The sequence below is a fragment of the Callionymus lyra genome, chromosome 5 (genome assembly GCF_982586985.1).
Source record: "Callionymus lyra chromosome 5, fCalLyr1.hap1.1, whole genome shotgun sequence".
Taxonomy (NCBI): domain Eukaryota; kingdom Metazoa; phylum Chordata; class Actinopteri; order Syngnathiformes; family Callionymidae; genus Callionymus; species Callionymus lyra.
In genome coordinates, this window is record NC_141822.1 from 17654605 (window position 1) to 17679982 (window position 25378).

General features: G+C 40.5%; 3 protein-coding genes across 4 annotated transcripts; 2 read left to right on the top strand and 1 right to left on the bottom strand.

The window, feature by feature from the left end:
* The first annotated feature begins 246 nt into the window (after window positions 1-246).
* Window positions 247-8834, top strand: slc5a1 (solute carrier family 5 member 1). Its single transcript, XM_087791240.1, has 15 exons — window positions 247-399; window positions 581-652; window positions 1360-1464; window positions 1557-1616; window positions 1704-1808; window positions 1876-1981; window positions 2372-2452; window positions 3993-4201; window positions 5596-5731; window positions 5813-5920; window positions 5979-6129; window positions 6206-6374; window positions 7452-7667; window positions 7761-7860; window positions 8210-8834. Exons 1-15 carry the CDS (start codon window positions 271-273, stop codon window positions 8422-8424), a joined length of 1962 nt encoding a protein of 653 aa, XP_087647366.1. The 5' UTR covers window positions 247-270; the 3' UTR covers window positions 8425-8834.
* Window positions 8835-10973: 2139 nt separating this feature from the next.
* Window positions 10974-19008, top strand: rnf208 (ring finger protein 208). Its single transcript, XM_087791242.1, has 2 exons — window positions 10974-11549; window positions 17108-19008. The coding sequence occupies exon 2, from the start codon at window positions 17910-17912 to the stop codon at window positions 18681-18683; it is 774 nt and encodes a 257-aa protein (XP_087647368.1). The 5' UTR covers window positions 10974-11549; window positions 17108-17909; the 3' UTR covers window positions 18684-19008.
* Window positions 19009-19712: 704 nt separating this feature from the next.
* On the bottom strand, window positions 19713-25038 carry LOC148079623 (uncharacterized). Of its 2 annotated transcripts, XM_087791244.1 has the most exons (7): window positions 22983-25038; window positions 22231-22861; window positions 20772-20933; window positions 20479-20662; window positions 20326-20411; window positions 20160-20230; window positions 19713-19966 (listed from the first exon to the last, which is right to left on the bottom strand). In XM_087791244.1, the coding sequence occupies exons 2-7, from the start codon at window positions 22828-22830 to the stop codon at window positions 19879-19881; spliced, it is 1191 nt and encodes a 396-aa protein (XP_087647370.1). In that variant the 5' UTR covers window positions 22831-22861; window positions 22983-25038; the 3' UTR covers window positions 19713-19878. The 2 variants fall into 2 exon arrangements, with proteins under 2 accessions (XP_087647370.1, XP_087647369.1); XM_087791243.1 differs by having other exon boundaries at window positions 22231-25038.
* Between the last annotated feature and the right edge of the window lie 340 nt (window positions 25039-25378).

Sequence of the window (25378 nt, forward strand, 5' to 3'; positions counted from 1 at the left end):
TATTGAACCGCTTCAGTCAGTTAAATATTTATTCCAAACACATTTCCTTCTTTGTTGATCATTAATTTCAAATGTGTATTTTAAGCCGCTTTTATTGACGCACTTGTTTATGAATTTAGGAGGAACACAATCATATACTTAAGCCCGCCCTATAATTCACAAGAACGTACAGACCTACACCTGCCTCCCCCACTCTCTCCTCCCCCATCTACAAAAGTGTGCCTGCAGGTGACTCGCTCACTCCGGTCCTCCTGTCGCCCTCAGAGGAAAATGGCGGGTCACTTTCGTATGGGGCAAATGCGGAATGGCTCCGCAGGTGATGATCTGGCCATTAATAACGCCGCCGATATATCAGTTATTGTGATTTACTTCATCCTGGTCTTGGCGGTCGGAGTATGGGTGAGTATTCCTGCTCTCTGTTGACCATTGTCTCTCCTGTGAATATTTAACACCTTAAACCAACACCGTTGCAGGATATAACTCTTCTTCTGCTTACAGTGGAATTTAACTAATTGTGACTTCTGAACTTTGAACTTCTATACGAAGAAATGTCATTGTAATAATATCCCATATGTTGCAGGCTATGGTGCGGACAAACCGATCCACAGTAGGTGGTTTCTTCCTGGCGGGGCGCAGTATGGTCTGGTGGCCGGTGGGTACTCAACTACTCAGTTAGATAAACAAACACTTCTTATCATTTCAATGACATCCCATTGATATACCTAGAAATACAAGATGAGTTCAAGTCTGATAACCAGAATTCAAATAATAATATGTAATCATATTTATATATTGCAGATTACATTTGCTAAAATAATCTTAAAGTATCTTAAACATTTATAACTAACTGTAGTCGTAAAACAATAATTCAACCTCATGTGTAACTTTTAAAAATTCCATCATTTTTTAATTATTGATGAGTCTATTCAACAAAGTCTTAAGTTAAAACCAATTTGAAGAATATTAAGTCACACTCTTATCTTCAACTCCTTGTACGTTATCATTTTTTCTTCCTTATCGTTTACGCAATGCTACAATTTCTATGATAAGTTATTGATAAAAATCCATAAATAAAGCCCTAAACAGAATTCCTAATAAAGCCTAATTGACTAAATCGTTTTGGCTTGCTGCCAAGAAATCAGAAATCAATACTTGTTACTATGTAACAAATTAAGGCAACGCATGAATTCAGTGATGAATATTAAAAAATGGGGAAATCTCTCCACATAATTATTAGAATTTGCAAATTCGAAGACATTAAAGCTTAAAGAAGGGATTGTAGAGAAAAACAACAACTTTGTAAAATAATGATTTTAAGTAAAATTGTGTTAATGATGCGTTTTGTTTTTTCCTTCTCAGATCGGTGCGTCTCTCTTTGCCAGCAACATTGGCAGCGGACACTTTGTAGGCATTGCAGGCACTGCTGCTGCATCTGGAATAGCCACCGGTGGATTTGAATGGAACGTGAGTAAAATCTTCTTTAAAAGCTGAAAATCTGTTTACTTTCCCCCCCAAAAAATGCATAAAATGTAGTTCTTGATGTGTGTGTGTTCCAGGCTCTTGTCGTGGTTGTGATCCTCGGTTGGCTGTTTGTGCCCATTTACATCAAAGCCGGGGTACGCATTAGTCAAGTCATAGATTGAAGATGAATCATTTCAAAGTTTTACTGAAGGTGACACTTTCTCTTACTTGTGCGTGACAAGGTGGTCACCATGCCCGAGTACTTGAAGAAGAGGTTCGGGGGGCAGCGTATTCGTATCTATCTCTCCGTCTTGTCCCTCTTCCTGTACGTCTTCACCAAAATCTCTGTAAGTGCCTGAAACACAAACGTTCATCTCGTGAGATACGTCACTGACTCTCTGTCCGTCTCTCCAGGCAGATTTGTTCTCCGGGGCCATTTTCATCAACCAGGCTCTGGGCTTGAACATCTATCTTGCCGTCATCCTACTTCTTCTGATCACGGCGCTCTACACCGTCACAGGTGGGTGCGATGTTTAGATTTGTCCCTCGGCTCACGCCCATAAATCAGTGTATTGCCAATAAACCACTGAAGCGTGATTTATCTCTTGTTAAGGTTGGGGGTAAAGTCTTGTCATGTGTTGTCATGTGGACATGTAGAGGCCAGCCTTTCAGTGGCGTGTTATTGTGGTTAATAACCCATAAAGCGTGATAAGCTGGAGCTGTCCTTCTGTTGCCATTTTGTAACCAAGTACCTTTAAACTGACTTTAGCAAAGCTCTGATTATGACACAAAGGTCAAGTCACACCAGGGGAGTAGAACAACTCTTCACGTGAAATTAAAACATTATTTATTTTTATAAGCGGGATTTTAACCAATTTTAATGTTATTATCTGAAAATGTGGGTTTCTAGGGGGACTTGCTGCTGTCATCTACACCGATACCCTGCAGACCATAATCATGGTTGTTGGATCGTTCATTCTCATGGGATTTGGTAAGTAAGGAACCTTCTAAACATTGTCTTAAGCCAAGCTCCTGATCGGTCTAAATTTTTTGGATCAGTTTTGTAAAAGCTTTTCAATGCACCTCCCAATAAATAAAAAAAAAGAAATCATTGTCTTCCACCTTGAAAACTCCTCTTCTCTTCAGCAAAACCTTTAACGCCACAACAATAAAAGACACAATCCTATGCGTTACTCGATATTCATAACATGTCAGTAACTAAAAATCCTTTATTTTAAAACAATTCCCCCCCGCCAAAAAAATTATATTTTTATCTTGTCAAAATTATTTAAAGGGCAACTAATACTAGCTCTTCCTCTCCAAGATGCAGTAAGTCACCCATCGTGACGTTGCCCCATTTTGAAGTTATTACTTTAGAAAGTTCTCCCCCGTCTGAAATCTTGGCGAACGAGAGGTTACGAGAGCAGAGCCCATTATTACGAAATAATGGTCTTCACTTCTACAACCAGCTGTTATCACGCCCGCTTTGTTTATACAACGAGTCACTAGGAGCTGGAGACTTCCGGGATTGATGACACTTGGTGACAAACCTCTATGCCTGACAAATCACAGCAGAGTGGGCATGGTTATGGTAAACAATGTTTCATCTCAAGTAAAATGTGTTCATTGGGCGGGGCTTAAGCACATTTTCTACTGTCAAAATTTGAATTAAAAAAGAGTTTTGTACAAACAGACACATACTGATGACAAAAGAGTCCAAGATCTATTACAGATACACTTAAATCAACACATTAGTTGCCCTTCTAAAATGGTTAAAAATGGTGTCCTTGGGCACCAAGCTACTGTACAATCAGAAAAAAAACATTAGGTCTCCCTTCTTAAAATGGTAATGCAATATCACTGTTGCTCTAAGAAATTAAGTGGTTATTTTAAAACACATCAAAATATGATACTTGTTATCATTATATTTGCCCAAACAAATGTACCGTTGTACCATTATACTAAAAAGAACTGAAGAAACAAGGGTTACTGTAAATCAGTGGAATGCGGACCACATACGAGCCGGCTCACTGAATCACATCCTCGGGCGGGTTCCTCCTGTTCTAATGTGTGCCTCAGATCAAAAGGGAGACTGTGCTTTTTTTATTAGGCTGAATTGACTTTGGACGAGTCAGCCTGAGGAGATGAGAGTGGCTGCGTTCACTCCTTTGTTTGGAATTCCTTTTCAAAACACATTTTTGGTTTCTGGCTTTTATGTTATGTTGTTAAATGTAGGGTCAGTTAATGGTCATTTCTTTCAACTCATAACATGAAGTTTGACACTTACAATACATTGTTTAAAATGTGAAGAAGTGGCATGTGCTGTTTTCATTTTATCGTTTATTACTTAAATAAGAGGAAAACAAATGTAAATAGTTTATCATCATCTAAACATTTGATTCAAGGAGATTCTCAATTTCTTAATATACTCTGTGTCATCATTTTCCCATTTAACTTGCCTCATTTACTTTCTATGTTCTCAAGTGGTCTGAGACTAATCTTTTTTTTACTTCACTGTCACACTATGAAAGCCTTCACTGAGGTCGGCGGGTACGAGAACTTCCAGGAGCTTTACATGAACGCAGTCCCGTCTGTGACGGGCAACATCACGGAAAATTGCTACGAGCCACGAGCAGACTCCTTCCATATCTTCAGAGACCCCATAACTGGGGACCTGCCATGGCCCGGTCTGGTGTTTGGACTCACTATTCAAGCCGTCTGGTACTGGTGCACCGATCAGGTCAGCCAAATGAATGCCTACTAAGAAGTTGATGTGATTGTCAGTCTTGTCTGTTGGAAGAAAATAACTCCATAAACAGAAAAAAAATATGTATATGTCAGAAAATGTAAATAATAGGTAAAAAAACGATAATTTGGTGGTGTTATAGATTACCATGTGGAGACGTAAATCTTTTAAAGGATTTCTTCTTCCTTACTGTGCTAAATGTGTGTGTTTTAAACGCCACAGAGCTTTGAAGATTGACTATATTTTAAAATTAATGATTTCAATAAGACGTCAGGAGTTCTATCATCTTAAAGAGGAAATCAATGTGGGACAACAATATGGAACCAAACAAACTTGGCGGGAGTCTGTTCTGCCTTAGTGTTTTTCTAGTTGTGTATTTACTCAAAATGTCAATAACCCTTATCTCGGACGACACGTTAAGAGCATTCTGAGGATGAAACTAGTCAGCTGCAAGAATACAAACAGGCTCTTATTTAGACGTGGATGCACTCAGGGACACACTGATAAGATTAAGTGAAGCACTATCATGCATTTCCAGGCTATGCAAAGGTTAAAACAAACAAGGAAGTCTCCAGTTGAGAATTGTCCAGTATAACCAGAGTAAGAGTAAAGCAGGCTCTTCAAACAACATTAGCGTAAATGAAATGTAGTTTTAAGATTTGGCATAGAGAGAGATTTCCTGGTTGTGTGGAGGAAGTAGGTGAAAAAAACAACAATATTGTCTGCTACAAACTGGGCTCTTGTTTCATGACCTAAATTGTTTGAAGAAAAATGGGTTTATTATTGTTCGCTACTACCATAATGTTACAAGTCTGAGGACACTGGCACATAAGGACCTTCATTTTGAGTTATAAGAGATACATATTTTCTATAGATTTTAGGGAGGTGGGACCTTTTGAGTAGGAGCAGTTGTTAAGGGGTTTACATCGGTCCCTCCTTTATTGCGGGGGTTACATTCGGAAACCCTAGTCGAATTGAACAACATCTGCAAAGTAATTGATAATAAAAATGTAGAAAGATTTATTTTGTACTCAACATTGCATATGGAGGACCATCCCTCCTTAAAAACCAGATCAGAATGTGACATGAAGAGCTCACATAATGCTTTGCCGCCCAGCCAACCGATCACAGCTGGCAGTCACTTTTGATATAGCATATATTAAAAACAGTATTTTTTAGACCAATGAACTTTCACTAAATAGAGCAGTGTGAAGAAAGGCATCATGGGAGGTCATGGCACCATATGTAAGGTGGTCGCGAAAGTTTGTACCGCGGTATGATTAGGGATCACTCTATTAAAGTACAAATATTAATCTGTGTGTTTTCTGTTGCTGCAAACAAATGAAAAAACAAGTTGGTCTAACTTCAGGGTCTCTATTATGTTGTAGGTGATAGTCCAGCGTTGTCTTTCAGCAAAGAATCTGTCGCATGTCAAGGCTGGTTGCATCTTGTGTGGTTACCTCAAGCTGTTTCCCATGTTTATTATTGTATTCCCTGGCATGATCAGTCGGATCCTCTACCCCGGTAAAGTAGACCCAAAGTTTCCTCAATGATAACATGTGTTGAACCTCATCGACCCCTAATATGCTGCTCATCAACTTCCAGATGTGATCGCTTGTGTGGACCCGGACGAGTGTTTTAAACACTGCGGTGCTCGAGTGGGCTGCACCAACATCGCTTACCCTAAACTGGTGGTCGATCTCATGCCTAACGGTGAGTGGCTGACATTAGAACAAGAATATATGAAAGTTGATCACCTCTGATATTTCAGGCCTGCGTGGTCTCATGTTGTCCGTGATGTTGGCCTCTCTGATGAGCTCGCTCACCTCCATCTTCAACAGTGCCAGCACTCTCTTCACCATGGACATTTATACTAAAATCCGCAACAGAGCTAGCGAAAAGGAACTTATGATTGCTGGAAGGTCAAAATTAATGAGCTGAGAAATGATCTATGTTACGGATAACGTCTCCACTAACACGACTTGTTGACTTCTGCAGGGTCTTCATTTTGTTTTTGATCGGTGTGAGCATCGCTTGGATTCCAATGGTCCAGTCTGCGCAGAGCGGCCAGCTCTTTGACTACATCCAGGCCATCACTGGTTACCTCACCCCGCCTGTGGCCGCCGTCTTTATTCTCGCTATCTTCTGCAAACGCGTGAATGAGAGTGTGAGTATATATTTAATCTTATATTGCAAAAGGGTATAATAAAGATATTAATATAAAGAGATCAGAGGTAGAAGAGAGGATTTTATTGTAGAATTTACATTTATTGTATGTTAGTATGAACTCTCGTTTGTTTTGGTCTAAACTTTGTTGTTATAAACCTCAATCTCAAACATATTTAATTATAATGATAAATATACTCATAATGTCATAACATACTGGAAAAATGGCTTGTGATAAGAAAGAAAAGTGCAAAAGAATAAAAAAATGTCAACTTCATTTGAAAAAACATCTGTATAAGTGAGCAAATCCAGAGGATTTAAATCTAAATGATCTTAATTTTAAGGCCTAATACATCAGATTTCAAATAGTGTTTCTCGCTGTAACGTCAGGATGATGGTACTGCGATACTGTAAATTTAAAATAATAATTAAAATAATAGCCAGAGAGTAAAAATAACGGTATAAAAAAAATGGGGAAAAAAAAGAATGCAAAAAAAATGACAATATTGTTCCTTCAAAACAAGTCTATAACCAACACGATGCACAGAATCGGGCATGATTTTAAATGAATAATCGCGTCGTGTTACAATACAAAGTTTCATGCTTTTAACTGAGCCACATGGTCGACTACATTAGAGAGCATCTCTGCGATCAAGATCATTATTGACCTGCGTTATTACAGTTCAAAGTCTCTTGTTAGTTTCCTTGTTGTATAAAAGCTGCGCCTTGTGCCAAACCAAAGGTGTCACAGACAGGAAAGACGAACAGTTTTTAACATCTCTTTTTGGTAAATATTGTTCATCACGGGTCACCAACCTTATTTCCCATCAACCGACTTAATGTTGTCATTATTTTAGACTCAACATTGTTGCAGATAATACAACAGAAAATGAATAAAGTTACAGGTAAATCTTAAACCATTATCATGACACAAAAACAAAGGTAGATAAGTGGTTTCTCTCAGTAGGTGTTGCCATCTAGTGTTTTTTTTATTAACACAAGTTGCCAGGATTATTTTTTACTTTATGTATCACATGACCAATACAAGCACACTAACCGATAGTCTCTCGATCTACAGGGTGCGTTCTATGGCCTCACCATAGGTCTAGTCATCGGCCTTTCCAGGATGATCGCGGAGTTTGTTTTCGGGACCGGGAGCTGCGTAGAGCCAAGCGAGTGCCCGACGATTATTTGTGGAGTTCACTATCTCTACTTCGCCATGATCCTCTTCACTATCTCGTGTATACTCATCGTTGGAATCTCTCTCATTACCAAACCTATACCTGACAAATACGTAAGTATCTGAGGCGCAGCAGAGGTTATAAATGTCATGGGCAGATTCTGTAGCGTGAATATGAAACGTATGTGTCTGGATATCTTTGTCTAGCTGTACAGATTATGTTGGAGCTTGAGGAACGCAACTGAAGAGCGGGAGGATCTTGAAAAAGATGACTGGGTAGCTGACAACGATACAATGGAGACTGAAGGTAACCAGTTTTAAGAATCCACAGATTATAAACGTTAGATTAAAGCTTACTATTAATCCAACAAACAAATGTCAAAAACATGATGAAGGTGTAACTAAGAAGTTTGGTCTATATATGTGGAGGATGCGCTCGATACTTGTCTCTTTAATGACATCTAGTGGTGAACATTTGTCTTGACATTTTTCTTCTTATTATGTCTTATTAACACTATCAATTATTAAACATGAACATTTAAATCTAAATGTGAAAAAATGATTTTCACATTTGCAAGATGTTCCTCTTGTAGCTGCAACATGTCAAGAAATACAATGAATATATTTGATTGTTAATTCTTTTGTTGAAATCACAGAACCCGATACGGAACCAAATTGCTTCAAAAAGGCACTGATGTGCTTCTGTGGTCTGGAGCAGTCGAAGGGACCAAAGCCGACCAAAGAGGAGGAGGCTGCCATGAAAGAAAAGCTCACAGACACCTCAGAGATTCCACTATGGAGGAATATCGTCAATGCAAATGCTTTAATCCTTCTGACCGTTGCTGTTTTCTTCCATGGTTTCTATGGTTAACTTCCTCGGTGATCCTGTATGCTTAACATAACCATGTAGTTTAAATGCCAAAACAATTAATTGTTTTGTTCATATGAAGAGAATGGGTAGACAAAAGTAGCAGAGTAAATAATGTTTTTTAATATGTTTTATGTATCTATATGAAAGCAACGTACAGGAAGAACATTTATAAATTACAGGAGCAGTTGTTAAATGTAATTTTGTGAACCTTATCAATGACACTGATCAGCCACGTGTTTCCTTTTTATCTCATGACGCTTCCTTATTGGCTATTATTGCGTTGGAGAAATTTAACATGACCTCGATGGAAATGAAAATGCTTGTATTTACCTGTTCAACCGGTTCGATCCAAACGGCTTTCCCGTCCAAAATAATGTGTACACTGTCAAATAAAGAGTGAAATGAGAAGAAAAACAGAGGCTGAAGGTTGGTTTATTATACTATTTAATTAATAATGTACTTATTAAAACAACATTCATAAAATATATGTTTTAACGTGTGGTACGTTAAATACAATACGCTTGCTCTTTATCATAGTGTTTTGTTTTTTTTAAATTATGATTTATGTCAAAACAAACCATAGCTTTAGCTTAAACTTGTCGAAAGCTAACGTTAGCTTACCTGTGCTGTTTTGGTTACCTTTCTGACTTTTTTGGGGGGAGACAGAAACACATGGTGAGTCACTCCTTTTTCTTTTGCTCGTTACCGGTGAAAACATGTATATTTCTTCATTTTTGAGCAATAGCATGAATCTGCATGAACTACTGTGTGTATTGTTAGCAGAGTTAACATTTCTTCTTCGTGGGTTCATTTAATAAGTCCCACGTGACGGCAGCTAAGCGTTAGCATAAGTTAGCTAAACTTGAATCTTTTCCCAGGGTTGACTCGAACAATACTGAAGTTACAGTCACATCTATCGCCGGATAAATGGTAGGTTTAACTAATACATTTATTGACAACGTAATAATACTCACCTCCTCAATGTACATTGTTCTGGCTTTCATCACTAAAACGTTGTTGTAACATCAGCCTTATTTAACTCACTTTAGATTGTCAGCATTACATTTTGTTTTTAACTATTTATTCTGTCTTACGTCAACATGAGCAGTGAAAAAAGTATTTAAAATGATTCAAAGTCACTGAGTTTAACTCTACATAAAAAACTTAACATGCATACTGTTTAAAAATATATATTATCATCATTATTATGCTCTTTAAAAAAAGATGTTAGTTCATTTCACTCAGTACATTATATGTTATTTTATTAACCAATAATAAATGGGTTTTACCTTGATTTATATCATATTGTTATTACTATTGTGCAGTTTTAAATGTACTGTGCTATTTGTAAACGATTGATGTTTGTATTCTAAATAAAGTATGTTGTGACATCAAATGTCTAAAAGATGGTATAAAAATACAATTATTATTATTATTATACATTAAGTATGCCAGGTATTACCAAAGTAAAGCATGAACAATTTGTGGCCCAGATTTCATCCAGCCCCCTTTATCTGTCATCATTAATGACATTTATAATGGAAAGAAAGAATAGTAAAGAGTCCATTAAGTAGTGGTGATGCTTCTGTTTAAACATACCTGTTAGCATTAATGCCATTTTAAATAAACATGCTTTTTTTTCTTACATCTGAGTGTTATCGTACTTGTTAGATCATTGTGATTGTCTGTTTTAAACTAAATGAACACTTTATTTGGTATGACATTGATGGCATGAAAGTAAGTGAGTGAGTAAGTTAGCTATTTATTAAGTTTGACTTGATAGAAAAGGTTTGAACTTCGTCAGGATTTTTTTTAAATCTGATTATTCGTTTGACTTTCTAAACCATTGTTCAATAAACATCTGAAGTACATTTTTATAGGGAAATGAAGCTTGTAAATAATATCAACAATATTTCACGAACCGGATTTATTTAACATAAAACTATAATCGTGGTACACTATGTTTCAAAACACTGAATAAAAAGGCAAAGTTTAGGACCATGTTATTTAAAATTAAAATAATTATTGGGTAAACAAAATGACAAAATGTAGAAAATATATAAAGAGTTAAATGAAACACAGGTGGCCTTTGATCCATCTGGTGTTTCATAAGAAGCCTCAGTTCCCCTGAAATGGTCAGCAGCCAGATTGAAAAATATGAGAGTGAATTTATGTTCCGTTTTCCTTCCTCAGCAGTGTCGCACTCTGAAGATTAGATCTACGTGAACCGGCTTCCTGCATTTCCTGTGTGCCTGGCTGCTTGTTTCATAGCTACGGTGACAGGTTTTTCTTCATATCCCTTCTTCACTCTAGATTGTATGTCAGATGTGTGTATGTAAGTTGTGTGTGTGTGTACATCTGTGTGATGAGGGGTTGGTCAGCAGGAAGTATCGTTAATGTTTTTCACCGGCAAATTTATTTTCTCTAGCAACTTGAAAAAAAATTGTGATGGTGCCTGCAGAGGCACTGCAGTGTGTGCTGCAGCGAGAGAGAGAAGAGGGAGTGTGTGAGATAGAGAAAGAGAGAGGCAGAGCGAGAGAGAGAGAGAGAGGGAGAGAGAGGAGGGCAGAAAAAACAAGCCTCGTTCATAAGGACGCAGCCAGAAGCAGAGAGGAAGGGGGGAGCGTATGTGTTGGTGTGTGTGTGCATGAATGTGTGAAAACACTGCGCATGTGTGACTGTGAGGTGCACTGCCTGGAGCTGACGGAGGAGAAGAACGAGGAGGAATGAACAGCAGCTGAGGACGTCAGACAAAAGAGAGAAGATTGTTCATAGAAACGGAGCCGATCGAAAGAAAGGAGGACATTCAGACGAGAAAGAAGGTTCCGCCGCGTCGACGTCTCACCACTCTCGACTGGCTTCGGAGCGACGGGAGGAGAGGAGGAAGGATGGAGAGGAAGATACAAGAGGAAGACACTCCACTACAGCTGGGAAACCAAGAGGCGAGGGTGAGAGAGTGAACGACGAGGCTACCGGCGGAGGAGAGGAGGAAGGAGCGATGCTGAGCGCGGCCACAGCAGACATGATGCGTCCACCTTGTCACTGCTTCCTCCATCTTACATCTCCTCCATCTTTTCCACCCTTCGCCGCCACAGAAATGGACAAAAGAGAGCATCCTCCCTCTGGTGAGTCACCGCCTCAATTAAGATAATCCCTGCTTTATTCTCAGCTGTAAAACTGATGTGAGAGGGTGAGACAGGTGCGTAACGTTCGACCAGGTGAGATGTTTTTGCGAAGACTTCAAAACCACGGATGGAGACGTCTCGGTGACACTTGCACGGCGGTTGCATCATGGACTTCCATTTTAGCTGGACGTGATGAATGGAGACACATGCTCAGACACACATGGACTACATTGTTAGGAGGGTAAACAACAACAGTCACCGTGTGCAGGATGTTTTGAGACAGGTCTGCTCTGACAGACATGAGGGTGGGGGGGTAGGGAGGTGAGCGTGGGTTTTTTGGGGGAGGAAGGGGTGAGGGACAGTCGAACAGAACTGCATGTTCTGTATCGGTCAGCAACACAGAGGCTTCTCCATACATTTGTGCTGCAGTGAGGCTGCCGGGCACACCATGCTGCGATTGCATAACGTCCGCTCCGGAACACACCCCTCCCTCACGCCGTTTTGCACCATCCAAAATATTTTTGCTAACATCTTCCACCTGAGCTCCACCGTAAATGAAACAGATTTATTTTTTTAACAAACCAATTCCACTACTCAAATGAGGTGTGTATTGCCAAGAACATAAAGATACCATAAGTATCATGAAAAAGGGCCAATACAAATTAGTATGATACTCTAGGAACAAGGATATATGGTGTAGTATTGTCGAGTACTTGACTCTGGTGTTGCAAAATGTACAGACCACATGACTCTTGACAAAGTCGTAACTGATTTAATTTGTTTTGAAACCGAAACATGTTCAATCATCATCTTTAAAAAAACTGCTGGAGTTGACTGTATCCTCTTGTCCTCAGTCATTGCCAAGATCTCACTGGATTTTATTGTTCCTTAAGATGCATACAGCGTACAACAACTTAGAACGCCATCCAGCGGCTGGAAGTTTAAATGAACAAACACAGTTGAATATTTGCATGTTAATTGTTAGTACAAAATGTAACTATTTACACACACTTTGTTGAAACATAAACCATTAATGAACTATGATGCAAAATAAAAGAATAAATGAATTAATTGATAGAATTCTCAAAAATATAGATACAGTATCATGGAGAAAAAAATTGCGATATATCTGTGTATTTATATTTCCTCACTCCCTTTTAATCAAGCAAATGTCACTGAGGCCTGCTGATCAATAATCAACAGCAAAGGTTCATCTTCAGGTTCAACGGTGTTTTGCCGTGAGAGCAACAACAAAGAGCGTGCGGCTGGTTTGAATTGCGAGTCAAAATGGCCTACAGTGGCTGACAGCAGGGCTGAATTATTCAAAACAACAGCCTCCTCTCAAACTCTCGCAGCACTCTGAGCATCATGGGAGACCAACATCAGACCACCATCATGCATTTTAGAAGAACGTGTGCATGAGCGCACAAAGATGTGCTGCTTGCTAAAATAAGAAACATCAAGGTCGTGTATACAAATATACCAAACTTATGAACGGGCATACATTTAATAGATAGTGTTCGCTATAAAGTAGGGAATTACAAGACGATAAAAACATGTTATTATGTCATCAGAAAATGATTCTAATTAAAAAATACTTTACGCATGAAATATCCACATGTTTGTACACATTATGTCACGTTCTTGAATGTAATATAAAAGAGCAGCATCCATCTGTCGTTTTAATGGATTTATGCAACATTTAATCCACTTGAAGAACACGGGCACGAGAGATGAAGCCGTGGTAAACCTGGGGATTTGTCCTCGGAACCTCTGGGGTCAGAAGTTACGCAATCAAATGGACACGAGTACGAGATCCTGCCGTGCTTCTCCTCCACTGAATGTGGACTCTCAGCTCCACATAGTCGGAATACCTGACTGCACGCTGCTGGTATGTGAAGTCGCAGACTCTGTCCTCTCAGGGTCAAGACTGGTCATGGGACGGATGGACGGGGGGGGGGACGACAGAAAGGGAGTGTGTGTTCATTGAGAGCAGGTCGATGATCGGTATGACTCACACAGAGGTGGGGATAGCTGGCGAGAGAAAACGTGCAGGGAGGGATTTTAGATAAGAACATTCTAGACATATTTCTTCAGCTCTCGGGCTGACCTTTTCCTAATATAAACTAGATATCGCTTTCCTCGGCTGTGGAATTTAAGGGGTTGTTGCGATCGATCGGTCGGTCGTCCGAGGGTGAGAATGTTTTGCGTTCGTCTTTCTCCTGGAGGTCAAATGCCTGCCATGATTTCATTAGTCTAACAATTCCCCAGCAGAGAGTGTAAACACACAATGTAAATATGTGAGGGAGCCGCGGCCCTCTTAGTCGATCGCCGGGATGAAGATGAGCCTCTTACGTAACAGCAGAGAACTGTCGGTTAGGAAAAGGGCTGCGCCAAAGCGAGCCCATCAGCAGGCGATCTGCATCCTTTATCAGCTCTTTTCCAGAGCATCAGCACCAATTAGAGAGTCATTTTTAGCTGCTTCATCTCTCAAAGCCTCAAAAGATTCCTCTGTGGACCGGGTTATGAGTGAGCCGGGTTCCCTGCGGTCGGACTGATACAAAGATCTAAAAAGTCTGATAGCCGCACCCGGCGAGGCTCTATGATGTGGATTAACACAAAAATATGATGAAGGTTTAATAAGAAACGAAAGCAGAAGGTTGTCAATATGTGTTCGCCACTCCCTCTTTGCTTCACACCCGCTGTTCTCTGTAGAGGTCCCGGGTTAAAATTCCGGTCCAAAGCTCTGCTGAAATGCGGTGCCAAGAAGAGCATCCTGCCAAAAAAACTTGAGCTCATGCAACATATGGTCCACCTGCTGCAGTAATCCTGACCGTCTCGCGAGCCAAAGAGGAATTTCTCGGAATTTAAGTTATTAAGCTATTAAATAGAAGGAAGCTCTGCACATAATAAACTTACTTTAATTCATATTTATAAAGACAAATTTAGTTTTTAGTTAGTGTATAATTATCTCAATAATCACTCTTTAAATAAAATGTTGTGCTATTTTGGAGGAAATTAATATTAAAAAATAATTAATTACTTAGTCTTGTGTTTGTTGCTGCTTTAAACAAATTGCAGACTTTACCAGTTTTCCCCCTCAAGACAATAATCTAACCACGTCATTTTTAAACGACAAATCTATTTCAACAGGCACAACTGTGTCTCAGAAGCTGTGGCTCTACTCCAAGTCTCTGGCCAAACCCTTGGACTCATCTCCAAGGCCTCTTACTCCTAAAGCATTTTGACCTCTGATCTTTTTCATTTGGCCTAGGTTGTACACGAAAGAAGGAGCAATACTTCTCTAAGAATGAAGACGTTTGCCTTCTGGCTTAGCTCACATTCACCATTACTTATATCCACAAACTGTTTAAGTAGGTAAGTAAGTAAGTCATTTTTATTTGTATAGCGCTTTTCTAGACCAGGGTCACAAAGCGCTTAAACAATTAAAACAATATTCAATAAAGTATATACTTTAAAGGTCAAGATAAAACTGATAACACAACAGGAGTTCCAGAAAATCAAGGAAAAGCCTAAACAAGAAAGACTCGGTTCTCTTCAAGACAGCAAGGGTTTTCGATTCAGAGGTGAATCCTAACCCAGCCAACAATTGCTTTAAGTTGTGCATTTTAGGTACAACCTAAAATTGTATAAACTAATTAATAGATCGTATCAAACACTAATGCTTAATACAGACACTGTTGGATGAATATAGACGTTTCAAGGATTGTATGAGCTTAAATATGCATTAGAGTCTGATACACACTGAACCTTTTTGACAAAGATATTTCCTGTTATCTTATACATTAGTTTACTTCAGTTTGTTATACATTAGAATCAGTATTATCAGAGCTAAGATAACCCCTACTACTAACTTATTTCAATCTCTGCAAGAAATAAAAAAAAACATCTCTGCTACATGAATAATGACTTGAATGCAAAACGTTATCTTGTATCTACTTGTATATGGGCTCAAAACACCGATGGAAAATGTCGTCGATCTCGTTGTTCTAATCATCTTAGCTTCAAGGCAAATAAGACGAATCGAAAAGTTCAAAGCACCAGACAAATCTGAGTACTGTCTCCGAGCGGTGCAGAAAACAGGATGATTGGCAGTCAGCCGCTATTTTGGGGCGTCGGGTTTCAGCTGCTGAGACACTTTCACTCAGCTGCTAAATGACTCTTACTGTGTGTTTGTGAAGAGCACAGAGGATTATATGGAGGAACAAATATCCGCCAAAATAGCTCCGCCTCACGTGACGACCAAAAGCACTTTTGTTGGTTAGGTGCGTCTGTGTAGTTAAAAGGTTGGGGGCAGGAAATCACAGAATGATGCAAAGATAAACAAACCAGAAATAGAAGCTAGGACAAGTTCTGTGTTCATTCTCTGCCATCTAGGTCACCTCCTCTATTCACTTTTCTTTCTGCTGCTACTGAATCATCACCGTCAACAGCCGAGAATGAATAGATGTGTCATCCGCCCTCGTCTGGCGTGGCCAGCTTTTGTTGGTTTATCTGCAACTGTTCAGCCATACACTTGTGTCTTTTGGTAAAGCCCACACACAGTACAACACAAGCCTCCGTAACTTGTTCCTACGCATGTCAGCGACTCACTGACGCAGCACAGAGCGGCGACAGGAAGCGGAACGCTTGACAAAAGCAAGACCGCATACATGTTACAACCAGTGTGTGCGTTCATGTGCATTTTGACACCTTATTGAGCAAGTCTTTCAGTTACAGTTACAGTTCAAAGTTGTATTGAAGTGAAAAGTCGAGCTGCAAGTTGCAGTCAGTTTTTTGTTTTACCCCTGAATTTATTTCAAGGAATGTTTAGGAACATGAAAATATAGTTTGTTGTTGCTGTGCCATCTGGATTTATAGAAGTTTTGAAGGTCTCTTTTATGTCATTTTATAACAGAATGTACAATCAAATCACTTAAATATATTTACTGTAATGTGAAAATGTGCTATTATTTATTCAACATGTTCTTTGGTTTGCTAGATCTTTTTGAAAACTCAACAAAATTCAAGCCAATGTTAAGTAGGTTTAAAGTCTTAAGACTTAAGTCTAGAACATACAAATTCAATTATACAAGTGACTTTATATGACTAAGTTATGGGCCAAACTAACGTATATTTACTAAATACGAAGTACAAGTCCTAGTATGATGTTGTCATTTCATTATTAAAGTCTTAATTTAACTTAATTTTCTCTGTGTCTGTTCACTTGCACAGATCAAACTCGTAACCTTTTCTTATCTTATCTCAAACACTGAGATCTTTATAGGTCAACATATCGTGACAATTAATCTACTTTGATTGGGTCTAGCATCATGGAAGTTCCATTCATCTATTTTTTATAGTTTATTACTAAAGACATTAGAGGGGGCTTGGGCCTATCCCAGCTAACCGGGGTATGATGCGGGGGACTCTCTAAACTGGCATTTCAAGGGACAAACAACCATATATGCGCAGACTCACCAAGAAAGATGTCAAATACTCATTGTTATAGAATTTTGAACACGATTTCACAAGCATTTTTCTTTTGTTCTCTGCAGGTTGATGGACAGAACCAGATGAGGAGACACATTAGTAGTTCAAGCCACTAACAGAAGAGAGAAGCAAACCTTCAGACTCGTCACTTCCTCCCTACATTTGTGGCTTGAAAAGCTGCCCCCCCCCCCTCATCTCAAGGAATCCATGAGCCTTTGAGTAAAGAATCCTACCCTGTGAAGCATTTAACATCTCGAAATAAAAGTCCTCCTTCAGCAATCTTACCAGTGACCCCTTGGAAATGGGTCATTGCTAAAGAGGTTGACTTTCTGTCGTGCACTGGAAGTGAAAACCACCGCCAAAACAGGAAGCCTTGCAGGTGTCGAAGCCAAAAGAAACACTGAAAAAAAAACATCTCGAAAAGGACCACTGGATATCTCATAAGACTCTTTTTTTTCCCCTGGACTTCCTGCACTCTGTGACTGCAGATAACTTCACGTGTACCGTTTGTGTATATCGATGTGCATATGAGATTATTGATCATTGTTTCTCCGCGTGAGAGCTTCTGTTTGTTAACGTGTCTGTGAATCCAAGTTGTCGAAAAAAAAGCCATCAGCATTCGTGAGAAACAAACGAGAAGAAAACTACCTTTCAAGCCGTCAACACCGGTCGGAACGCGTAAGCTGCTGCAGCATCCGTGAACTCTCGCTGCAAAGGTGCTCGAGCTCTGCTCCTCCGAGGCCTCAGGCTGTCAGAAGAAACATGGAGGCCATCATTCGCCCTCACGTCCCGTCAAACGGCTGACTTTGTAGAAACCCGTCGCTCCGAAGCCTGATCCAACCGCTCTCCAGAAAGACAAACTCGCGAATGTCCTGCCTCAGGCGTAAGCCCGTCACCATTCCGATGGACACCGTCAAGATCATCCAGTCGGAGAAGTTCCCCAGAGAGTGCCCCGTCCCCGTCACCCAGCCCCGCTATGCCCCGCCCCCAAGAGTGGCGTGGGCCGGCGGCGAGGGCGAGATCATCGTCAACCAAGCCTGCAGCGACCTGACGCTGGACATGTCGGGCTCGCCGCGACCCATGATGCCCTCGCCCGTCCCCCTGATCCGCAGGGAGCACAGCTTCCTTGCACAGCGTAAAACCAGTGCCAACGAGATCTGCTACCACCAATTCCACTACAAGATGGAAGACGTGATAGTCAACCAGTACGTGCTCCGCTCCTCCTCCACCTCCTCCTCCTCGTCGTCGTCCTCCTCGTCGGGACCCGTCATGCCCTGCGAGCCCCTGGACTGCCCCACCTGCGGACACACGTACAACTTCGCCGGCAAGCGTCCTCGCATCCTGTCCTGCCTGCACTCGGTGTGTGAGGAGTGCCTGCAGATCCTCTACGAGTCCTGTCCCAAGTACAAGTTCATCTCCTGCCCCACCTGCAGGCGCGAGACGGTGCTGTTCACGGACTACGGCCTGGCTGCCCTGGCCATCAACACCAGCATCCTGAGCCGTTTGCCCTCTGACCCCAACGGGCCGGTGCAGTGGGGCGGGGAGGCCGACCGCAGCTGCTACCAGACGGTGCGTCAGTACTGTCAGTCGGCCTGCACCTGCCAGATCGCCAACCCCCTGTCGTCCTGCGGCATCATGTAGGACGACGACCGGACTCACGCTGCTGCCCCCTCACCCACTATTGCCAATAAGCTATCACCTTTCTGCAGAGCCCACCCTTCACAAGCCCTCAAATCCCTCCACAGATGTTATCTATATATATTTAATAGCACAGATGGTCACTGTGTGGGACTACTGGATGCCGGTTGAAGAAATAGTAAATACATGTATTTTATGTATGAACTGGAATCCTATTCACCCTCCTGTTTGGTTGGATGTGTTTGTCATTGACATCTCTTTACATGGGAATGCCAGGGGAGGTCAACCCCCCCAACCTAGGTGAATAAAGATTAAATAATGATGAAAAGTCTGCTTGTGTTGTCGCTAAAGGTGGGGATTACCAGAATATAACCATCACACGTTACATTATAGAATGTTGGTCACCTAAACTTTTATGCTATTTTTAAAGAAAGGTATTTTCTTTCAATAGATATTAATATTGTGTTGTTTAACATGTGGTTAGAATACATTTAAATGAATAAACCAAGATTCTAAATAATTAGAAAAACAAGTACGTGGAATGGCGGTGAAACTTACAAAGAAAAGTTTAGTTTAAATCTGGGCCAAATCATTTTAGGGGTCAGATGGTCCGATCAAGGTAGATCATCAGGTTAGGTGAAGATAGATTGTGTATTTATCAACCGTTCTTCAGACTGACTGTAAAACTCTAATAGACCTAATTAAACCAGAAAGTATTACGACATGTTTATACTGGTAATTATTTTTAAAAGTGTTAGAAGAACAAATGTATCCAGAAAATATAATATAAAAATAAAAATAAAAAAATAGATAATAAATCAAGTATTATCTTTTTAGCTTTGAAATTAATTTGCTATTGTTGCCTCTATTATTATCCATTAAATTAACATTTTCACTATAATCGATGCACTGTATAAACAGCTTATAAATAAAACCAGTTTTTGAATTTGTATTTTTCGCAACATTTGTCCCTTATTTTCTTTTCACTAGCTAATCTATGTAGTTATATAAACTTGATACAATCTCTCACACTGACATATAGAAACCGGTGTATTCAATTCTGTTATTTTATAAAATAAAACATCTTTTTTTGCAGTATAAATAAAATCTGTACACGGTATTAAACACAGTCTCAGAGCTGGAGGGTCTCATCTCTTCCACAGAATGTATCCAGACATGGCGTCCACAGTGGGATCTTTCATGCGGGCACGGTTTTCCTGGTCCTCCGGAACAGCTGGCTCAGCCGCCGCCGTGGCGAGACTCTCTCTGACGACACACTCCCGTGGCTGTTTGGATACAAGACTCAGATTTAGGTCATTTCACGGAGAACAGAGAGTCACTGAAAATGTGCCGGAACCAACAGATGAATGTTATTTCTGGACCGCCGTGTAAGGTGGTGGGGGTGGGGGGGAGGCCGGCGGCCATCTTGGAGAAGCATGTTTCTGATTTCGGTAATCCTGCTGACTCAAAACGTCTCACCTCTTCAGTGCTTTGCAATCTCCTTTTGTCAGGCTGAGGAATTTAGACTTCCAGTTCTTTCTGTGAGGGACCTGCTCACAGGAGGATAGAGTTACACATGTGTGTGTGGGATCAGATTGTGTTAAAAGACTCCGAAATATCAGTCGAAATGAATTGTGTGTTTTACCTCTTTTTTCAGGCTCTCCTCTTCTCTCTCCTCCAGGAGGTCAACATTACTCCGATGCTGCCCTCTACTGTCCGTGTTCAGTCGTCCTGTTGACCAAAACGGTTCAGCAAAAATGGAAAAACGGTTGATCTGAGCTCGTCAACCGATACTCACGCAGGTGAAGTGTTGCGACACTCGTGTCGGAAGACGATCTTTTCCGGATGTGTCCATAAACGTTGTGTTTGCGTCTCTGCGGTTCGCTGCCAATTCGGTTCAACCCTTCCGTTCGGAGCCTCCGGCAAGCAGCCGACTCTCCCTCGGAGGCCTGAAGGTCAGGCTCGGGATAGGCGTGTGTGGCCTGGAGGAGACTCTGAATCAATGACACTGACGCTTCTCTGGCACCGTGTGAATCTCCTGAGCCGGCCCGGTTATGAAAGCGCCAGAGAGTAGAATGTGACGACGCTCACCTGGTTGACCGGCATGCTTTCGTGACTCTGCAGGGAATCCATCTCGATCTGCGAGGACCGGAGGCTCATCTGGTCTTTGGCAATTCTCTCGAGCATTTGGCAAACATTCTCCAAGTAACTGAACGCAGGACTGAGGTCCGTGTTCTCCTCCTCGCACACCTCCTGCACGCACAGTTGAGAACGTGGAATGTTGCTTTGATAGGACACGTGTCAACACAAGGATCAAAGTAAAGCTACTTACGTCATGTTGAATCATATAACTTACACTTAGACATAAAAATACACACTTTACTCACAATAAGTCCGTCTACAAACAAACAAAAACAATCCCTTGTTGATGTCTATTAACGAAAACTGTCATTTTACGTAAAATTTAATTTAGAAAATTAATTTTTGAGAAGATTCAACTTTATGTGTGATTTTTTTTATCTCTGTTGCAGAATTTACAGACAGCATGACTCTTGACAAAATCATAACTGCTTTCAATTTTTTTTTTAATCAAAATACTGCTGTAGTCGACTGCATCCTCTCGTCCTCAGTCATCGCTGTGTTCTCGCGGGGTTTCATTGTTTTCATTAGGAAGACACAATGACTGCTGCTATCTAGCTGTCAGAAGTTTAATCGCAAAAAACATAAAAAAATATATGTATTTTAATTCTTAATCTAGAAAAACTTATTTTTACACACATTTTATTGAAATACGAAGCTAATAAGAACAATGGTAACGACAAATATGATTTAACAACCGAAAACTAAATTAAATAAATCAATGTCAAAAATCAATAAAGTGCTTTTGAATAGATAAGATAATAATAGAAAATGATAGTGTTGTTTACATGGATCAATAGTCTGGACCTGAACCTGCTGCTGCTTCTTACTATTATATCATTAACATAAACAGTCCTAACTATAGTATTTGCTACAGTAACAGATGGTTTGATCAATTCAGTGGCACATTTGTTATGTCGAGTGAAGATTGTGAACAAATAAAAGTATAATAAGACTGAATATCCACCTTTAAATAATAGAATTTAAATAAGAAAGATGCTGCGTCAAACCTTTGGCAGTGATTCAAGCTGAGCTACAGTTTACAAACACACCCAGAAACTGAAGCCACACTGAACTACATTAACACTATCAAGTTTATTTACTTCCTGACAAAAAAAAATAATAATCACATGTGGTATTTTCCACTGAGGCACAAGAGAGCTTTGTTCTGGTGTTCGTGAGCGCGAGTGGGCCGACTGGTTTACGACCACAGAAAGACTTGTGACAGTTTGCGGCACAATGGTGCACGAGTGTGAGTAATGACAAGCCTGCCAGCAGTTGTTTTTTTTTCAACTGCGGTTGAAGTCAAGTTCCTCTCTCGCATGTGCAGGACTAAACTTGTTACTGTGAAACTAGTTTCAAACTGAAACAGCAGCCAAAAACCAAAAAAACCTCTTTCACACGCTCTCACCTGAAGCAACTGGCTGTCGTGTATCATGGACAGCGGGCGCCTGCACGAGTCCGGCGTCTGCCTGGTCGGCGCCGACGAGCCCACCGTCCTCTTGACCGCGAAGCTCTGCGACCTTTGACCTTTGACCTCCGCCGCAGACCCCTTTTGTTGCACCGACGACCACGGCCTTCTCTTGAGAACCTCGTCCACCGACACCGGGGTCGGCCCCGGATGTTTCCGGTCGGTCCTCTGGAGAGCCCGCTCCACCTTCAGGTGCAGCGGCGTGGATCTGCCGTGAGAACCCAGATGTGGAGAGGACGAGGAGGACGGCAGCGGGGACTCCAGCGGCGAGACGGGGTTGTCTGCTCCGTCCGCCTCTCTGTCGGTCAAGAATGCGTCCAGCTCCTTCGACATGGAGCTGGGAGTCGCCGGGTAAGACGTCGAAGAACTGGCCGTCTCCACTCCAGAGTCCACGGAATCGGTCCTCAGAGTCGTCCCTATGTCCAGTGAAGACGTGGCCGAGTCCCCATCCTGGTTCCTATTCCATCCCGAATCCTGCTGCGAGTTTTGTTCCGCGACCCAAACTTCCATAAGATTCCCAAAGCTCCTGTAGAGGTTCATGTCCGAAGGCTCGTCGGCCGTGTCACTGCGACTGAAAACAGGAAAGTGAAGAGGAAGACGCAGACATGAGAGACGGCCCACACGGTCATTAGGTGAGGTGGTGAGATAGAATTCAAAACATTCTCAGATCCTCCTCCGCACTCCAGACACACCTCTCCCTCCGTCAGGCGGCCTGTCGTAACGCTGATCTGCCTGTTGATACCCGTCTCACTCTCCGGGAACCAGTGAGACAGTTGCTCTGCTATTTTATTCCCGCTCTCGCTGGCGAGAGCAGGCGAGACCAGACAAGACTTAACCGGATTAATTCAAAAAAACGCTTGAGACATCGACCAAGAATGTTGTGAAGTCATGAAGGGCTGCGGCTGATCATGAAGTCAAAACACCTTCTGATGTATTGTAACACTCGCTCTCTATCTGCAAGATCAGTAGATCAAATAACTGAAAAAACATGAGGTGAAACATGTGGCTGAAGATGATGGAGCTGAGGAAGTGGTTTAAACTTATCAGAAAGAGGCCATTTTTTTTTTATCATTCTTGAATTCAGGCAAAAAGATATTTGCAGTAACCAAACTGTCTTTAACAGGGAGTATAAATTCCTTTCCTTCAACTTCAGTTTGACTGTTTTAACCTCCATTCCTTATCTTATCTTATTTTAGCTTCATCCATCTTTACAGGTCACCTGTGTGTGCGCATTGATTTTTGAGCAAACCATCCAACAGGCCACAATTTGGCCCCTGTGCCATGAGTTTAAACATGTGGAGTAGAGATATTAATCAATTGTAGATACAGTACAGGACATTTGCAACAATAACAATGTTATTTCATTATTTATTTCTGTATAGTTTTAATAAACATTTTTCAATTGTTTTCGTACCGGTGTATAAGCGTACACAGACTTTTAGTTTTTCAGAATCTAAAGAAACTTGTATTGCCGGTGTTGTAAATACAACTTTTATTTTTACCATTAATCAATGATTTATTCTGCCAAAGAGGTGCTAGAATTGTCAAAGTCTCTTGGAAGACACATTTTAGAAAACATGGAACATATGATGAACCGACAGTGAGGGTCTCGTAGTAAACTGGCTTTCAGCTTTATCTATATGTCTCTGAATAATTGGATTTATATATTGTTGTTTAATGTTTTATGGATTTCTGTGGCCTTTTTTTGTTCAATTGTAGTATTTATTTATGTTTATAAATAAGTTCAATATTAAGTAAGTAAAAGTAAGACCCTTACTCTGCCTGCACCTATAAAGAAATAAAAAAAATACGCAGAATCACAGTCCACACGTTTAAGACCCCCTATGTTAGAGTCACTATGGTATAGTTTCCAGTTTATACCACTCAGTTCTGAGCAAAAGCTAACTTATCCCGGGCTTCAATTAACATTGTTTTAGTTTTGCTAGATGGGTTTTGGGCAGTGCTGGTACAATTCCATGAGGAGCCTAATCCTAGCTTATAATTCATACCAATTATTGAATTATGGATATTATTAATTGGTTTATACATACCCTGGGTTTTGAAAAGTTGTTACAAATGTTCTTCTTTGCCGAGGTATACGAGATGTGGGCCCATAGCTAGGTCGCCCAGACCTGCTTTATAAAAAAGATGTTTCAGTCTCACCCAGGTGTTGGTACAGGCTAATGCCTACCTCACCCTCCAACCCTTTTTAGCTAGATCTGTTGGGTACAAATAAATTCTTCATTTCTACCACTGGAAAATCAGTCATTCACAGCAATTCATTTAGACTGATATTTCTGAGTCTTTAACACAATCTGATCCCACACACACAGTCATTATTTTCAGAAAATCTCCACAATCCATATCCAGATGAATCCCAGAGACATCAATGAGATAAACTTTCGTTTTGAAGGAGAAATGAGAATAAAAATAATTTTCTTGTTACCTAATAAAATCCCTCACGTGTCAAAAAGCACCAATAAGGAACTCTTGTGTGAACGGAAACATCCAGGATGTGTGCGTCACGAACGTATCTGAGATGTTTGGAATGTGTAGAATGAAGATTCCTGCGGCCGATAGGATCTGGTCCTCAGGTGGACACCGACTGTACCGACACACACACACGACACACACAACCGTCAGAAAACACCAGACAAAGGAATGTATTGTTTCGCTCTAATGGATATAAACGGAAATTGTTGCTACTCTTAATGTTCCTGATAACATATACTTTACATAATTATCTCATACAAAGATCTACATGTGCTAAACTCGGTTAACAAGTATGAAACTACACCAGTTTTCTAGATAATATCCTCTTAAAGTAGGTTATGTTTTTACTAAATATACCGATTCATAATTGTACAGACATATGAGGGGCATTACATCGTAGTTAAAACTGTTTTAACTACGATGTAAACTAACTTTTTTATCAAGACACTAAATTATGTTAAAGTTAATTATTTTATTTTGATTGTAATCAAAAATGAATTGTTGTTAATTTTGAAAGTTCAAATATTATCTGATTAATGATTCTTTTTTTTAAACGTATTTTCATGGATAATTATACAACATTCTGTATTTTCTC

Coding starts and splice junctions, on each gene's coding strand:
- slc5a1 (XM_087791240.1), top strand. CDS start 271: ATGGCGGGTCACTTTCGTATGGGGCAAATGCGGAATGGCTCCGCAGGT. Junction 2,453..3,992: donor GTTCATTCTCATGGGATTTG/GTAAGTAAGGAA, acceptor ACACTATGAAAG/CCTTCACTGAGGTCGGCGGG. Junction 6,130..6,205: donor GAACTTATGATTGCTGGAAG/GTCAAAATTAAT, acceptor TGACTTCTGCAG/GGTCTTCATTTTGTTTTTGA.
- rnf208 (XM_087791242.1), top strand. CDS start 17,910: ATGTCCTGCCTCAGGCGTAAGCCCGTCACCATTCCGATGGACACCGTC.
- LOC148079623 (XM_087791244.1), bottom strand. CDS start 22,830: ATGAACCTCTACAGGAGCTTTGGGAATCTTATGGAAGTTTGGGTCGCG. Junction 20,412..20,478: donor TGTCGCAACACTTCACCTGC/GTGAGTATCGGT, acceptor TTTGGTCAACAG/GACGACTGAACACGGACAGT. Junction 20,231..20,325: donor AGGAGAGCCTGAAAAAAGAG/GTAAAACACACA, acceptor TCCTGTGAGCAG/GTCCCTCACAGAAAGAACTG.